This window comes from Hoplias malabaricus, chromosome 8 (genome assembly GCF_029633855.1).
Source record: "Hoplias malabaricus isolate fHopMal1 chromosome 8, fHopMal1.hap1, whole genome shotgun sequence".
NCBI classification, from domain to species: domain Eukaryota; kingdom Metazoa; phylum Chordata; class Actinopteri; order Characiformes; family Erythrinidae; genus Hoplias; species Hoplias malabaricus.
The window spans coordinates 8,036,886-8,054,549 of record NC_089807.1 but is presented as its reverse complement, the minus strand read 5'-3'; the positions used below and the strand labels follow the sequence as shown (position 1 = coordinate 8,054,549).

The window sequence follows — 17,664 nt, the reverse complement described above, 5'->3', positions numbered from 1 at the left end:
GTGTATAAGTATCTGAGTTGGGGGAAGTGAGAGAAGGAAGTCTTTGAGAGTGACGTCTCACACATCACCCTCAGTAACAGTGGAAAAACACCACGGAGAAAAACCAACACATCGAGGAAAACCAGACCCCCACAGCCTTTAACAGGATACAAATAAACACCACCTCACACAGTGCTGAGTCAGTATAATGACTGGCCTATGGTCTGAGCCTCTAACTGCTCTTAAATAGCAACTACAAATTCCTCATGTGATCTGTTGCTAGGACGAGAAACGCAGCGTTGTGTGTAGCTCCCCGGTGAAGTCACAAACTCATAGCAACAGCGAGCAAATATTAGACGACTGTAAACATGCACTGATCTCCCAGGTTTCTGCAGGGACTGGACTGGCGCTCTGTCCAGGGTGTGTTCCTCCCTGGCACTCAATGACTCCGTGTAGGCCCCAGACCCACTGCGACACTGATCCCGATAAAGAGGGTGCAAATAATGAACGAATAAATGAAAATCTGCAGCTAACAATGGTCTAAATGTAGACTGTTAATATAAAAGAGGCTCTTGAGAATAACCCACACAATTATGATCCATTCCCGCTCTGGCCCTTCCCTGGATCCACCCCCTCACACACACACACACACCTGCAGTTACTCATGGACCCGCTTACTCACATTCATAAACCCCTGCTTCAGCGTTGTTTACCACACTGAGCTCCACTCTGTCTGTTCCTGTCTCTGTTTTCTGGTCTTGGCCTTGCCTTCTCCATCTGTGTCTGGTTCTGAAAAAGCATTTGCCTAAATTATACCTGTGGGCTGTGCCTTGACCCCTGCCTGTGTTTGTGACTGTTTTCTAGCTCCTAATAAAGCTCCTCAGCTACTGCATCATGCCACATCTCCTTCCAGTGTCGTGCAAATGAAAAAAGGAACCACATTCTGTACGATACAAAACACAATCTACTGTTTTCTTTAACTCTCAGAAGACTGTCACTGTGTTGGTGCCCTCAAGGGTACAATACATACACTTCCTTTAGTTAGGGACCCTAACTGTAGCACATTCAATGTTAATTTTAGATTTTAAAGTTGTGTTGTTTTCATACGGTTTCATCTCCAGGACTTATATTTATTGGTTTATTTTACAGTTGATCTTAAAGAGATCCCCCTCTCCTTCGGGAGAAGAGAATGTAAAGTAACTTTAGGGAACACAACTGGACTCTAACACCACTCCTTTTCTTCTCTCAGCCTGATGGACCACGATGTGTTGATTCATTATTCTGTAATCATCTAGTGAGGTCTGAAGTGAATTCTGCACCTGTGTCTGGGTCAGAGGCTCGCACCACGATAACAGATGTTCCAATTCCTGCAGTCTCTCTGAGCCCCAGTCTGTTGTACTGCTGCTGTGTGAAGACTGGACGCTCATCATTCACATCCTCCACATACACAATCACCTAGAGAGAGAGAGAGAGAGAGAGGAGCGAGAGAGAGGGAGAGAGAGAAAGAGAGAGGAGCGAGAGAGAGAAAGAGAGAGGAGCGAGAGAGGGAGAGAGAGAGAGAGAGAGAGAGAGAGAGAGAGAGGGAGGGAGAGAGAGAAAGAGAGAGGAGCGAGAGAGGGAGAGAGAGAGAGAGAGAGAGAGAGAGAGAGGGAGGGAGAGAGAGAAAGAGAGGAGTGAGAGAAAGAGACACAGAGAGAGGAGAGAGAGAGAAAGAAAGAGGAGCGAGAGAGAGAAAGAGATGAGCGAGAGAGAGAGACACAGAGATATACAGAGAGAGAGAGAGAAAGAGAGAAGAGCGAGAGAGGGAGAGAGAGAGGGAGAGACAGAGAGAGAGACAGAAAGAGAGACACACAGAGAGAGAGACAGAGACAGACAGAAAGAGAGAGACAGAGAGAGAGAAGGAGAGGAGCGAGAGAAAGAGAGGAGAGAGAGAGAGCAAGAGAGAGACAGAGAGAGAGAGAGAGAGAGAGAGAGAGAGAGAGAGAGGAGCGAGAGAGAGGGAGAGAGAGAAAGAGAGAGGAGCGAGAGAGAGAGAGGAGCGAGAGAGGGAGAGAGGGAGAGAGAGAGAGAGAGAGAGAGAGAGGGAGGGAGAGAGAGAAAGAGAGAGGAGCGAGAGAGGGAGAGAGAGAGAGAGAGAGAGAGAGAGAGAGAGAGAGAGAGGGAGGGAGAGAGAGAAAGAGAGGAGCGAGAGAAAGAGACACAGAGAGAGGAGAGAGAAAGAAAGAGGAGCGAGAGAGAGAAAGAGAGGAGCGAGAGAGAGAGAGACACAGAGATATACAGAGAGAGAGAGAGAAAGAGAGAAGAGCGAGAGAGGGAGAGAGAGAGAGACAGTGAGAGAGACAGAAAGAGAGACACACAGAGAGAGAGACAGAGACAGACAGAAAGAGAGAGACAGAGAGAGAGAAGGAGAGGAGAGAGAGAGAGCAAGAGAGAGACAGAGAGAGAGAGAGAGAGAGAGAGAGAGAGAGAGAGAGAGAGAGAAAGGGAGAGACAGAGAGAGGGAGAGAGAAATCTTAGCAGCAGAGATTAATGTGTTAGATACAAGATTATTAGTTTTTACCAAACAACACACTGCCCTCTAAAGCCCTCTGTCTGATTTACACAAAGCTCTACAGAAAAAACATACATTTATGTAATTTCCTGTTTAAACAGCCACTGAGTGGCTTTGGGACATTTTTCTAAAGAACAACGTGTTGAAGTTTCAAAAATGTACTGAAATAATTTGGGACTTCTCACAATTGTGCAAGGTCTGCTGTTGCAGCAAAACCATGCCCATTATATAAACAGTGTGTTGCGTCTGTCTGCGGACTCTTGAAACCGGCACACAAGTTGAACCCTGTTTAAATCTGCTGACAGAGGAGTCCTGTCGTGTGCATGTTCATGCTGTGCAGGGTGAAATAAATCAGAGCAGAATCAGAGCCCTTGGTGTTCTCCATGTCTCCTCTCTCTGTGGACATGTCTTCTGTCCTGTAGGAGGTGCTGTGTTTGTCTCTGAGGGAGTGTGGGGTGGTCAGAGCTGACCCCTGTTGTGTTTAATCAGAGGAACGATAAACACAGTCTAAATGTTCATTATATTCCTGTTTGTGTTTTGTTATTCAGAATGACCCCTGACACACACCCTGACAGAGCTCCTCATGCTGCCCTGGTCACTGTTGTAGGCCTCCACCTCCAGCAGGTGTGAACTACTGGTCTCTCTGTCCAGAGCTCGCTGCCCTCGAGTGATCAGACCGGACAGGAGGTCAATACTGAACTGACCCCCGCTGTTACCTAGCAGAGAAACACAGACACATACTGCATTTACTACATTAAATTGGATCAAATCCCATGTTCTACATTAATGACACTGTAGCAGAACAGTCAGCACTGAACCTGAACCTGAAACCAAACCCTGGCCATTTGTTCTTTCAGTTTTTATCAAAAAATAAAAATACAAATGAAAATACAGAAAGTAACACATAAATGAGCAGAGAATACACACCCAACTCGTTCTTGTTACTCGTGAGGACGTTTCCTGTGTATGCGGGTAATGTGTATTCTTGTATTACTCAACGTGTGGGGACATCGCGAGTCAAACTTGGCATCATCAGCTCAACATCCAAGTCAAGACAAACCCTGTATACAACTGAGCTCCTCTAATATTCTACGATTCCGCATCTACACACTGATCCGATCTCATTTCCCCATACACTGTTCATCCAGACAGAGATCCGATCTTGATTTACACTGCATTACTCATCCAGTTATTGATCTGATCTCTCTTTTTCCTGTACAGTCTTCATCCGGATACTGATCTAATCTCTTTTACAGTGCATTGTTCTCCACGTACTGATCTAATCTCAGCTGTGCTACACAGCATTCACCCAGATACAGATCGGATCCTATTTATTCCACATAATATTCCTCAAAATACTCATCATTTCTCACTGTACTCTAGTTTTTATAGATTATTATACCCTCACGTTCTCATCTGATTATCATTTTCCTAATCAACGCCCTACAGACAACGACTGGGTCCCTTTTCCCTTCAAACGTCCTTCTCCAAACACAAAGGTCTGATCACACTGTGTGCTGGATCATCTCAGGAGCGGGATCTGATCAAGAAAACTCCTCAAACCCAGTTACAACAGTCTTTTAAGTGTGAAAACATCCTGTAGAGGAGGCAGGTTATTGCCACACGTGAACTGGGCTCTGTACGAATGCTAAAACATACATCGCATTCACAGTTACACCATGAATATATGTAAAATAATGTGTGATAACAGCTTCAAAGTGCAAACTCATCACCACAAAACGGCAGCAGATAAGGATCTAATGTGCAGCAGCGTAGAGTGAAGAGAGCCCAGCACTCCGGCTGCTGTCTGCAGAGGAAAGACACCACAGTGTTTTGACACGACTGTGGTTTCTCAAGTCTTTGCACGGCTCCTTACATGTGGGGCCTTTTTTCAGCGAGGGTTTTCTTTTGTTGTTTACTGTGCTTGTGTTACTACTACATCAGAGAATACAGTTTTGTGAGGCATTGTGTGGATACATCTGGACAAGGCATTAGACGTGTGGGAGCGGTGGACAGGAAGAAAACTCACCAGAGAGAATTCGGTACAGGACTTTGCCATTTTCTCCTTGATCTGCATCTGTAGCCTGGACCTGGAGACACACACACACACACACAAATACACCCACAGATATTAAATAAGTTTCTAGAATATCAAATGTGCGTTTATTGCATGCACTCTGCCACATAAATAAAACTATAATCCGTGTTCAATCTGTTCCTCAGTGCTCAGGACCCCCACAGAGCAGGTGTGATGTGGTGGTGGATCATTCTCAGTGCTGCAGTGACACTGACGTGGTGGTGGTGTGTTAGTGTGTGTTGTGCTGGTGTAGAGTGGATCAGACACAGCAGTGCTGCTGGAGTTTTTAAACCCTGTGTCCACTCTCTGTCCACTCTGTGAGACACTCCTCCCTCGTTGGTCCACCTTGTAGATGTAGAGTCAGAGACAGTAGCTCATCTGTCGCTGCACAGTGTGTGTCGCTCGTCCTCTAGTCCTTCATCAGTGACACAGGACGCTGTCGGCTGGATGTTTTTGGTCGGTGGACTGTTCTCGGTCCAGACACTGAGGGTTTTAAAAACTCCAGCAGCACTGCTGTGTCTGATCCACTCTACACCAGCACAACACACACTAACACACCACCACCACGTCAGTGTCACTGCAGCGCTGAGAATGATCCACCACCACATCACACCTGCTCTGTGGGGGTCCTGAGCGCTGAGGAACAGGGGGAAAGGAGGGTAACGAAGTATACAGAGCAACAGATCTGTAACTGAAACACTACAGAGCGCTCCTGTGGGGTCAGTGGAGCTGATAAAATGGTTAGAAACAAGGAAGTGGCTGTAATGTTATGACTGATCACTATATTCTCAAAATGGAAGCTCATAAGTAAAGGCCAGAGGCTGTAATCAAATGACAACCCCCACCAACACACACACACACACACACACACACACACACAAACTAACTAACAACATAATAAATACATAAATAAATAAATATAATCCTGAAACTGTTGTTTATCTCTGTTTTTCTTCAGGTGTTGGTCCTGAAAATGTGAAAACAACCTGTTGCAGATAGAAACTCACAGTTCTAACAGTGAAAGTAGCGGCTGCACACAAACACCACCAAGAGTGAGAAAACAAAAAAAACCTCAGATAGAAACAGAACAATAAACGAACTGAGAAAAGTGAGCACACACAAACACTGAGGATTAAAAACAAATACATCAACCTTTTATTAGTTTTCTGACGCTCTCTTTCACTGGCTGCTACAGTGAGGGGGTTGTCAGGACAACCATGGCTTCAAAACTGTGGCCTGAGACACACACACACACACACACACACACACACACACGCGTGCGCAGGCTGAGGAGGACCCCTTCTAGAGACTCATTAGTTTTATAAAGAGATTTTGAGGAGGGAAGAAGAAAGTGGGCGAGAGAGGAGGAGGGAGAGAGGGGGAGAGAGAGAGAAGAAAGAGTAGGGGGTCACTTGGAGATAGATGAATAGAGCATGCAGAGTGGGCCATACCATTCTAGGACCCGCGGGGGTCAGAAACTTCGGAAAAGGGCTTTATTCCCGTAAAGTGACCGTAAATAACTGTCTGTCCAAAGTAGCTGAACTCTACTGAGCACTCTCCCGGCCCTGACAGGGTGGACGTAACTGACCGGCACCGTCGCTCTCCCTCCTGAAGCGATTATTAAAGCTGTGGGTCAGTTAACGCACCCTCCGGGGTCTTGATCCTCACTCTCTCTTTCTCTCCTCCATGCAAGCGCTCTGTCCCAGCGTGAGTGTGGAGGGAAGACAGAAAAGGAGGGAACACAGCAGCAAAACACACTGTTGCTCAAGATAAAGTTGTATGTAAGTAGAATATTTAGCATCTGCACTCTTAAAAATCGAGGTGGAAGGAAGGGTTCTTCAGGGTTCCTTAACAGAACCTTTCAAGCTATGGTTGTTTAAGGAATCAGTTTTGGAAGAGGTACTGAAGCCTGTAGAGATGTGTTCGACTTTAAAGAACCTTCACATGACACGAGGGCTCTGTGTAAACAAAAGGAGGATGAGCCTTTCCTTTGAAGCGTGAAGCCTGTGGAGAGCAGTGAGATCTCAGATGCTGATCTGTAGAAGTGATAAAGGGACATTGAAATTGAGTTCTATATTTTTGTCTGCAACCGCTTCAACCACGTCAGGGCTGACAGGACAAAGCCTTTCGTCTCCATTTGCATTTGTGTTTATGTTTTGACCCGAAGCCCCAGCCCTTTTCCTCGTGTCTGATTCTTAACAACAACTGACCCCAGAAATATATCAGAAAATGACCTGAAATATAGAGTTATTCATTAACAATCACTAAGTGTGTGTTCTCTTCGTCCTGTAAAGTGTAAAGTGTGAAGTGTAGCAGCTGTAATTCTGTAAAATCAATTGTGTCGAGATATAATCGCTATTTCATGTCATGGTATAAAATCTGTTTACATTGACTTCCACTGTTAAGTTAATAAACATAAGCTCTTTCTCCCGTAAAGTTACAGTGACACTATAAAGTTTTGTTCTGAGTCGTTTTGGGTGATTTCTATTGGTCCGTGCACTGTGTAAATGGTGGCTGCTGTTTACACATGGTTTTATATGAGAATGATTATTCTCTGGTTTACAGACGTCATGGGTAGAGGTGTGTGTGTGTGTGTGTGTACCAGGAATATATCACATTGTGATCACCAATATCTATTTACATACTCACAAGGAAGGGACAGTTTAAGGTGAAGATGTGTGAAGGTTATTGTTAGGAGAGTCAGGTCTAAATGGAAGTCTATGTAATGTCTCAAACTATGAAGACAATATTTTGTTTGCATATATATATATATGTGTGTGTGTGTGTGTGTGTGTGTGTGTGTGTGTGTGTGTACAGGCTGGTGATTCTGTACTGACTCTGCCTCTGCGGCCTTTTTCTGGCTCTGGATTAATTTCACGTCCCGATGTGTTTTCACTAAACGTTTAAGCCACGCTTTGAGTGTCCCGACTTTAACACGCTGACATTTACGAACGCTGCTGAGCAGAGAGAGGGTGAAATCAGTGATTGGTGTACCATGTGTGTGTGTGTACTCTCAGTTTTATATGGAGGGGGGATATTTTAATAAACACAATTTGTATAATGCTATAAAATATACTTTGTCAAGCTTGCTTGCTTGTTTGTGCATTTATTTAATAGGGATGTAATTGGCTCAAATGTCAGCAGTTTGGGTGTGTGTGTGTGTGTGTGTGTGTGTGTGTTGGTTTGGGACTTCTGCTGAGTCTCAGTGCTTTTGCCAATGAGATGCAAGCCTACACAAAAGCTCCAGAGCAAAGCATGCTGGGAGGAGATTATTCCCGTAACTATCAATGATGCAACTCCCAATAAAAGCAAGAAAGGACCCGACTAAATTCCACTCTATCAGCATTTAAAAATAAACAAAAACCTCCACTGCCAATAGACAGCGAAAAACAACATCCTCAGTCATTACTTCAGACTCTAGGCATACAATCACAGACTAAACCTACTGAGTACTTAACGGCACCATGGATGATTTTGGAGAACCACTGTTCTCACAGAAAAGCAAACTCCATACAACGCTTGTGTTCATTCAGAAGGATAAACCGTTTGAGGCAAAGTTTTTTTTTTACAACAGGGCCATATCTTTGCTAAACAAACACCAAATAGTTAAGATATGAACAGTTCTGGTTTCGTTTAAACGGGTTCAGTGCAATAACTGATGCTGCTAAACGTTACATTGTGCAATAAGCGATGCTGCAGTTGTTTGTGTACATAGAATAACTCATAGTTAATCATTTTTAGGCTAGGCTCTTAAATCTGTTTACTACTTCCTTAAATAATATTATTTTAATTCTTCCTTGTTTTAACTCCTTTTTTCCTCTTAATTGCACCAATGAGAGGGGGGGCTGTAACCCAATTTTGTTGTATAAGTAAAATGTACAATGACAATAAAGGTTTATTCATTCATTCATTCAAGCACTGTATCTTTTTAAGGTGGAAAGATTTGATTAAGAAGCGACTGTATCTTTTAAGGTGGAGCGGTGTGTGTGAGTAAGAAGCGACTGTATCTTTTAAGGTGGAGCGGTGTGTGTGAGTAAGAAGCGACTGTATCTTTTAAGGTGGAGCGGTGTGTGTGAGTAAGAAGCGACTGTATCTTTTAAGGTGGAGCGGTGTGTGTGAGTAAGAAGCGACTGTATCTTTAAAGGTGGAGCAGTGTGTGTGAGTAAGAAGCAACTGTATCTTTTAAGGTGGAGCGGTGTGTGTGAGTAAGAAGCGACTGTATATTTTAAGGTGGAGCGGTGTGTGTGAGTAAGAAGCGACTGTATCTTTTAATGTGGAGCGGTGTGTGTAAGAAGCGACTGTACCTTTTAAGGTGGAGCGGTGTGTGTAAGAAGCGACTGTACCTTTTTAATGTGGAGCGGTGTGTGTGAGTAAGAAGCGACTGTATCTTTTAAGGTGGAGCGGTGTGTGTGAGTAAGAAGCGACTATCTTTTAAGGTGGAGCAGTGTGTGTGAGTAAGAAGTGACTGTATCTTTTAATGTGGAGCGGTGTGTGTGAGTAAGAAGCGACTGTATCTTTTAAGGTGGAGCGGTGTGTGTGAGTAAGAAGCGACTATCTTTTAAGGTGGAGCAGTGTGTGTGAGTAAGAAGCGACTGTATCTTTTAAGGTAGAGGGGTGTGTGTGAGTAAGAAGCGACTGTATCTTTTAAGGTGGAGCAGTGTGTGTGAGTAAGAAGCGACTGTATCTTTTAAGGTGGAGCGGTGTGAGTGAGTAAGAAGCGACTGTATCTTTTAAGGTGGAGCAGTGTGTGTGAGTAAGAAGCGACTGTATCTTTTAAGGTGGAGCAGTGTGTGTGAGTAAGAAGCGACTGTATCTTTTAAGGTGGAGCGGTGTGAGTGAGTAAGAAGCGACTGTATCTTTTAAGGTGGAGCAGTGTGTTTGAGTAAGAAGCGACTATCTTTTAAGGTGGAGCGGTGTGTGTGAGTAAGAAGCGACTGTATCTTTTAAGGTGGAGCAGTGTGTGTGAGTAAGAAGCGACTGTATCTTTTAAGGTGGAGCGGTGTGTGTGAGTAAGAAGCGACTATCTTTTAATGTGGAGGGGTGTGTGTGAGTAAGAAGCGACTATCTTTTAAGGCAGAGCGGTGTGTGTGAGTAAGAAGCGACTGTATCTTTTAATGTGGAGCGGTGTGTGTGAGTAAGAAGCGACTAACTTTTAAGGTGGAGCTGTGTGTGTGAGAAAGAAGCGACTATCTTTTAAGGTGGAGCTGTGTGTGTGAGTAAGAAGCGACTGTATATTTTAAGGTGGAGCGGTGTGTGTGAGTAAGAAGCGACTGTATCTTTTAATGTGGAGCGGTGTGTGTGTGAGTAAGAAGCGACTGTATCTTTTAAGGTGGAGCGGTGTGTGTGAGTAAGAAGCGACTGTATCTTTTAAGGTGGAGCGGTGTGTGTGAGTACCAGAGAGCTAGCACCTGGTGGGAAACATTCTCTAAAGTCTAGAATTATTTTTTTTGTTCCTTAAAATCTTTAAGAAAGCACCACCTGAACCTGTAAATCAACGAAAAACTCGAAGCACTACTCTAATGAACTATCAAAACCTTGTTCAATGCTAAAAGGCACCCTCTTGTGGTGAATTTGTAGCCTGCTAAACCTGAGTGAGTGAGTGAGTGTTCTGGCGAAATGTCACTGTTGATTCCCTCAAGAACTTTGCAGTGGATGACTTTGTAAACGAAATCCTGAATTGAAAGGTTCTTTATGACAGAAGTTGTGAAATTCAGACCGGTTTCTGTTCTTGGAGTGTGTACTGTGTATATAACAGGAGCTCAGAATCATGTCATCAAAAGTTCAGTTAAAAAAGCCGGATCAAATTTGTCACCACCCCATTTTTTTAGGAACCATTTGACAACAACTGATTGATATTTTAATGGAGGAAGCCTCTTTTCCATAAAAAAGTGACATAAAAACATTCTCAGTGTCGAAGCTGAGCTGAGGTACACCGCCCAAGAACATCCACCGGCGACGGGACAGCTCAGCTCAGACAACACACGAGTGGAAATTAGAGAAAGTTAGTCCCTAATTACACACCCACAATTACCTTCTAATCTTCCAATCCGCCTACACACACCCACACACACACACTCCTCGTCCTGTGACGCTTTATATTTTGTGATAGATGGAAATAAAATATTAATCTGAACCATCCCTTTCTCAACGTTCTACCTGTGTTTACAGAAACACTCACATCTGCATCTGTTTACCACATCCTGTTAACCTGCTTAAAACACACACACACACACACACACACAAACACACACAATCTTTTCTCTGTGATTTCATGGGACATTACATAGACTTCCATTCCTTTGTGCTGAGACTTACTCTAAACATAACTATTACCCTCCTACCTTCCCCCATCCATAAACACTACTAATCTAACCCTGACCCTACACTAATCCTAATGCATGTCTTCACTAATATACATATATAATATATACAGTACTGAGCAGAAGTCAGAACTAAAGCCTCCTCAGTGAGTGTGGGGCTGGTATAAAGTTATATATCATCACAGTAAACACAGACTAATAATAATATAAAACACATCAGAAATATAAGATGTTTCTCTATAAAGCAGTGAGTGAGAGTGAGTTTAAAGAACAGATTCTCCTTGATTTGTATGAATTTGTTAAATCCACAGCACACACTATTTAAAATCATGAATTGTGTGTGTGTGTATGAGAGAGTGTATGTTCCTAGTTCAATGCCAGTGATGGAATAACACAGAGGTCAAATGTCATTGTATTCCAGATCTATGTTTTCGCTCTAAATAAAGAACCATATCATGGAAAAACAAACATGCTTTTTGCTGAGACAAACAGTCTGTGACTGAAGAGTGTCTAGAAGTGACTCTCTGCAAGAACAATGCTTCAGTTCCAGAACTGCCCACCCTTTTGTCTCAGACGCTACACTAGGAGCCACGCTGCCTACAAACCTGACTTGAATGAATCATGGTTCTGATGTCACAAAAGTAAAATGTGTATGTAGCCTACAGTTGTGAAGTCCCCACATTCATGCAGAAGTGATGCGGAGTGTCGTTAAGTGCAGACATTCTTTAGCACAGCGGATCGAGTTGAACGCGTGGGGGGGAAGATTCTTAAATGTTGTGCTGCTCCTGGATATCAGAAAGGACATTAAAGGCTAAGCAGCAGCTCTATGAAAGTGTCAAACAAATAAATACAGTGGAGTTTGAGTTCCTAACTTGGGTTTATTGAGAGTCAGAAAACATGTTATTTCTTACTAATTGAAGGAATAAGGTTTAAAAGACCGTTGGTCCCCCCCCCCCCCAGCGGTGTTCGGAAACTCTAATAGGCGTCTTGCCTGTGACGTAGATGGTGGACAACAACTCTAGAAGCTGCACTTAATTTAATGCAGAATGAGGAAAAGGTGTGTTGTTTGTGGCTGCAATCATTCAATGTACAGTGGGACATCTGTGCACAAATGGCCCAAAGATCCCAAAATATCCAGAAAATGGATATTTCAGTGCACAAACAGAGTGGGGAGCAGGAAGCGGAATTTTATAAAATCCCTCCCACCCCGGGAATGCAAAAAGCATCATCAGCTTCTCAGAAGGTGGATAAGAATTGAGTTTGCATGACTTTGGGAAACAGTGCTCTTCCAGCTTTGAAACATGGTTCAAATACTGCCTCTGGGGAGTTGATGGTTCTCTCTCGAGAGGTTATGTTTTAGTTCTACACCGTGCAAGGCTTTCCCTCAGCCTGTCCCTCTGAGTCGGAGACCGCACTTGCCAGAGGTTCCCACCTTCCAAAGTTCGGAGATTCATAAGCTCCTCTGAGTCTATGAGGCTGTGACTGTGGTAGAGGAAGGAGATCGATGGGACCCCAATCCCAACCCCTTTTTTTTAACCTTGACCCAAATATCTCAGCCAACGCTGCTTTTCTAAACAATGCACAACACAAAGCAACCAATCAGAACTCAGATCTTTGTAAAGGAAGAGTGAAAACAGGATCATGGATTCTAATCACTGTCTTTTTTTTCTCCTCAGATCCAGAATGGACAACCTTCAAAACATCACTCTCAACTACACCTCCTCATATTCGTCCTTCGATAACATCTCTCTCACTTCATCCACCCTCTCCACCCCTCTGTCCCCGGCCTTCCCTGTGCTCAGGCTTCATCAACCACTTCTGACCATCATCGTCACCCTCGCCCTCTTCCTGCTGTTCGGAGGGTGCCTCAGCCTCCTGGCTGTGTGCTGCTCTTCAAGGAGGTCAGAGGAGTTGGAGGACGGAGGCTGTGGGCTGGGAGGTGACCTCTACTGTGGTCAGTCTTTACCCAGTGAGCCTCAGCTGAAGCTGTGGAAGAGGCTGGGCTCTGTCCGGAGGTCTTACTCTTCAGCTCCGTCCTTTAGGAGACCTCCACAACCTTCGGCCCAGAGCAGATCACTGTCCAAGCTGTCCTTACAGCTGGAGCAGGACAGGAGGGACCCGCAGGTTCAGCTGACCCTGCCTTGCTTGCTACAGTACGCTACTGAGATATAGACACACACACACACACTACGAATATGTGACACGGCACACACACTCTATGATGTCACAGCCATGACATCTTCTATACAAGACCTCACCTCCAGCAGTGATGTGAAGTTTATACTGAAGCTATAGGAAGTGTTGTTACTGCAGATATCCCCCTCTACAGCAGAAAATGAAGCTTTGAAGGATTATGAAAACCCAAATATTTCCAGAATAATGAACAGAGCTGTAGATCCTCAGTAAACACTGTATAATCATTCATCCTTTCATTATCTGTAAGCGCTTATCCAGTTCAGAATCATGGTGGGTCCGGAGCCTACCTGGAATCATCGGACGCAAGGCGGGAACACACCCTGGAGGTTACAAGTCCTTCACAGGGCAACACTCGCACATTCACTCACACCTATGGACACTTTTGCGTCTCCAATCCACCCACCAGTTTGACTCTAACCCACACCCTCCTGGTCCCTGGAGCTGTGACGGAGACACTACCTGCTGCCCGTATAATCATCCTCATCAAAATGCTGTATTCCATTTTAAAAATGTGATGTTAAAATACTGTAGTCCGGCTTAAGATATTTCAGTCTACACTGTAACTGATATTTTCAAATAAAATCTTGATTATTAATATGAAATGTGATTCCAAACTTGATGTGTGGTGTAATATATATTTAAAGCCCAACCTATCTCCATTTGGTTGGTTCGTAGGAGTCCAAATACATTTTAAAGTGGATTTAGGGATAATGTAACTCAGTTCAAACATTCCCCCACGCTTTTGTTATTTTATGGACTTCTGGTATTAATTACAAAATTACAATTGTGATTTATTCAACAACTTCACTGCAGTGTATTCCACTGCATCGAGGAGGTTCCATCAGGAAAAAGCTCTGCACAGGCACGTGCATCAATACTGCATCCAAAAATACTCCAGTGTTGGTTTAAAGGAACAATGCGTAACATTTTTGCCTTAAAAGGACAGCTTTGAAATCATGGTGAAGCTTCACTGACCTGTAACAGAGAGAGTAAAGGGCTTTTGTTGTTGCTACTCTGGGCTCAGCACTGAAGAACTGCACTATGTAGGTTTTGGAGGAGGGGAGGAAACCACCACCCATCCCCTTTTATTTCACTCAGTGGGGGCCCCCAGGGTTAAAAAAAAACCCAAATCTTTTCTATTTTCCCATTGTCTGTAACCCTTATCCAATTCAGGGTCACGGTGGGTCCAGAGCCTACCTGGAATCATTGGGCGCAAGGCGGGAATACACCCTGGAGGGGGCGCCAGTCCTTCACAGGGCAACACAGACACACACACATTCACTCACACCTACGGACACTTTCGAGTCGCCAATCCACCTGCAACGTGTGTTTTTGGACTGTGGGAGGAAACCGGAGCACCCGGAGGAAACCCACGCAGACACAGGGAGAACACACCAACTCCTCACAGACAGTCACCCGGAGGAAACCCACACAGACACAGGGAGAACACACCACACTCCTCACAGACAGTCACCCGGAGGAAACCCACGCGGACACAGGGAGAACACACCAACTCCTCACAGACAGTCACCCGGAGGAAACCCACGCGGACACAGGGAGAACACACCAACTCCTCACAGACAGTCACCCGGAGGGGAAATCGAACCCACAACCTCCAGGCCCCTGGAGCTGTGTGACTGCGACCCTACCTTTTAATATACAGTTATATATTACACACAAATGCTTTAAATAGATATAAACCTAAAATTAAAGACACACACTGAGGAGAAGCTACATCGCCGCTGCTGATACAAGGACAAAGATACAGTGACCACAAATGAGGAACACTCCCACACTAAAGCTGCATTGAAACCGGATCTTTGTCTAGACTTTAGCCATCACCAACTGGACAGTGCTAGAACCAGCTTGACCTACCACTGAGGTCAGCACTGTCCCTCCACTGAGCCACACAGACACTAGGGCTAACGTAGGACCACCGCACCAGAAGAAGACGCGCCAGTGAGCATCAACATGACGAGGATGTCCAGCCTGGACCGCTGTAAGCCTTTGAGTGTTTGAGTGATTAGAATGAGGAGACTGAAGAGTGTCTAGAAGTATGTTGCTGATCACTGGGGCTCACAGTTAAGATTATGAAATCACGTGTGTTTTTTTGTGTTTGTGAAATCACTATCATCTATCACACACATTCAGCCAGTTCCTTGCTCTTTCAGGCCACAGCAGACTTCTCAGAGACGGATTTCACAAGGGCTGTGTGCAGCTGAAAGCACAGTTTTGTTTCGCCTGTTGACCACTCGTATGATTTATGGCATGGTGTGTTTGTCTGTGTCCGACACGGCGAGTGACATGTGCATGACGTCCGCGAGTGTTCGGTTTCAGCAAAGTTACATCACACTGTTCACAGAAGTCAGATGAATTTAATTCTTTTTAATGATCGACTGTAAGTGTGGTCTGAAATCATATTGTTTGAGCATTTTTAAATACATTAAATTCATACGTGTCCCTGTGTGTGTGTGTGTGTGAGTGTGTGTGTCCCCGTGTGTGTGTGAGTCCCTGTGTGTGTGTGTGAGTGTGTGTGTCCCCGTGAGTGTGTGCGTGAGTGTGTGTGTGTGTCCCTGTGTGTGTAAGTGTGTGTGTGTGTGCGTGTGTCCCTGTGTGTGTAAGTGTGTGTGTGTGTGCGTGTGTGTGTCCCTGTGTGTGTAAGTGTGTGTCCCTGTGTGTGTGAGTGTGTGTGTGTGTGTGTGTCCCCGTGTGTGTGTGTGTGTGTGTGTGAGAGAGAGAGAGAGAGTGTGTGTGTGTGTGTGTGTCCCTGTGTGTGTGAGTGTGTGTGTGTGTGTGTGTGAGAGAGAAAGAGTGTGTGTGTGTCCCTGTGTGTGTGAGTGTGTGTGTGTGTGTAAGGCCTGGTGACTGACTGGGATTAGGTTTCGGTCTGAAATCTGAGGGTTTATGAGGGTGATGTGATTATATTTGTAGTGTTTTTAAAAGTCTGTAAATAGAGATTTGTTCGGATAGTGCTCTGTAACGAGGGGCTGAAGCGCAGCACCAGACCCCACTGTATCTGCTTGACCTTTTTTTTTAACCACAAAAGGTTTCTTGAGTCATGTGTTCGTTTGTTTTTGCTCATGTGTGGTTTGTGTGTGTGTGTGTGTGTACCTGCAGTATGCTGGTTCCTCTGGGTACACTCTCCAGGACAGTGGTCTCATAGCTGTTCTGGAGGAAGATGGGCCTGTTGTCATTGACGTCCAGCACTGTCACGTAAACAGTAGCCGTGCCAGTCTTCCTGTCCCCAGCTGGACCATTATCTGTGGAGAAAGGGGTGTGTGAATGAGTGAACAATGATTAAAGAGCTTTGATCTACATTGGTCTGTGATCAAGGCCTGGATACAACAGTATTTAAGTGTAGCACACAGGCGGAGCTAAAGTTAGTCCTGAAGTTTGTAGAGTACACAGAAATACAACTATAAATACAGCAAAAAACCACAACGGACACACAGCGTTGTACAGTATAGACCTTGATTTACAACCATCTACTCCTTCAGAGTGACACTGCCCACAGGACGCCGTCGGCTGGATGTTTTTGGTCGGTGGACTGTTCTCGGTCCAGACACTGAGGGGTTTAAAAACTCCAGCAGCACTGCTGTGTCTGATCCACTCTACACCAGCACAACACACACTAACACACCACCACCACGTCAGTGTCACTGCAGCGCTGAGAATGATCCACCACCACATCACACCTGCTCTGTGGGGGTCCTGAGCGCTGAGGGACAGGGTGATGGGGGGCTAATAAAGTATGTGGAGCGAAATATGGACTCCAGACTACAGTGCAGTTTAGCGTAGTACAGATGCTTCACTAGTGCAGACCAATTCAGAGTTGCTTTAAAAACAGGTACAGAAAGCTGTGTATTAATAATAACACTATAAATAATTTCCCAAAGTCTGATCTGATGCCATTAGTCCTTTTACAGTGTCCAAAACATGAGAAGTTGTGGGCTATAAACCATGTTGATTCCTGTAAGAATAGCACAGTCCGTATACGTGTCATTTATTTGAACAGCTCACAATTTTGACCATTAAACAGGAGAAAAACGGCTTTCCCTGCATGAATTTGCATGATTTTCAGACAAAACTAAAGGTGCATATCACACAGCTGGTGTTAAAAGACAAACTGTACACATCTGAGGCTGAGATGCTACATACCGCTGTTGATTTACCTCCACAGTTTCACTACAAACAGGAAACCTCAGAGCTGTGCTCTTGCCTGCAGCTTTCTCTGACAGGAAATGGAGGTGTTGCACAGTGCTCTCGCTCGCTGCAGGCGTGCACACAAGACCTGAGTTTAATAAGTGAGCTCCTGCACTTTAAAGGAGGTTACACACACTCACAGCAGCTGGCCCCAGTCCAAACACACACACACACACACAAACACACACACAGCGCTCACCGATGGCCTCGATCACAAGTGTGTACGAGGCTTGCGTTTCCCTGTCCAGGTCGACTACAGTGCGCACGACACCGTCCCTGAAACCCACACTGAACTTGCCATCCTGGTTCCCACCTGCATGTGCACACACACACACAAC

The 17,664-nt window shown here is 44.8% G+C and overlaps 2 protein-coding genes across 3 annotated transcripts in view; one reads left to right on the top strand and one right to left on the bottom strand.

Annotated features, from left to right (window-relative positions):
- Positions 1–17,664, bottom strand: part of cdh23 (cadherin-related 23) — a 422,443-nt gene that overhangs the window by 99,691 nt on the left and 305,088 nt on the right. The window contains exons 26-31 of one of the 2 annotated variants that reach the window (XM_066679567.1): positions 17,526–17,639; positions 16,235–16,383; positions 4,560–4,620; positions 3,098–3,246; positions 1,299–1,434; positions 658–768 (exon numbers count right to left, since the gene is read on the bottom strand). In XM_066679567.1, the coding sequence (XP_066535664.1) occupies positions 689–768; positions 1,299–1,434; positions 3,098–3,246; positions 4,560–4,620; positions 16,235–16,383; positions 17,526–17,639 (689 nt within the window). In that variant the 3' untranslated portion in view covers positions 658–688. Of the gene's footprint in view, positions 1–657; positions 769–1,298; positions 1,435–3,097; positions 3,247–4,559; positions 4,621–16,234; positions 16,384–17,525; positions 17,640–17,664 lie in introns of those variants that run through there. The other variant, XM_066679568.1, reaches the window with a different exon arrangement.
- Positions 6,312–13,675, top strand: LOC136705016 (uncharacterized protein C10orf105-like). The gene is made up of 2 exons (XM_066678229.1): positions 6,312–6,388; positions 12,604–13,675. Exon 2 carries the CDS (start codon positions 12,611–12,613, stop codon positions 13,097–13,099), a length of 489 nt encoding a protein of 162 aa, XP_066534326.1. The 5' UTR covers positions 6,312–6,388; positions 12,604–12,610; the 3' UTR covers positions 13,100–13,675.

What these genes read in the sequence shown, in the direction of transcription:
- LOC136705016 (XM_066678229.1), top strand. Translation starts at nt 12,611, where the DNA reads ATGGACAACCTTCAAAACATCACTCTCAACTACACCTCCTCATATTCG.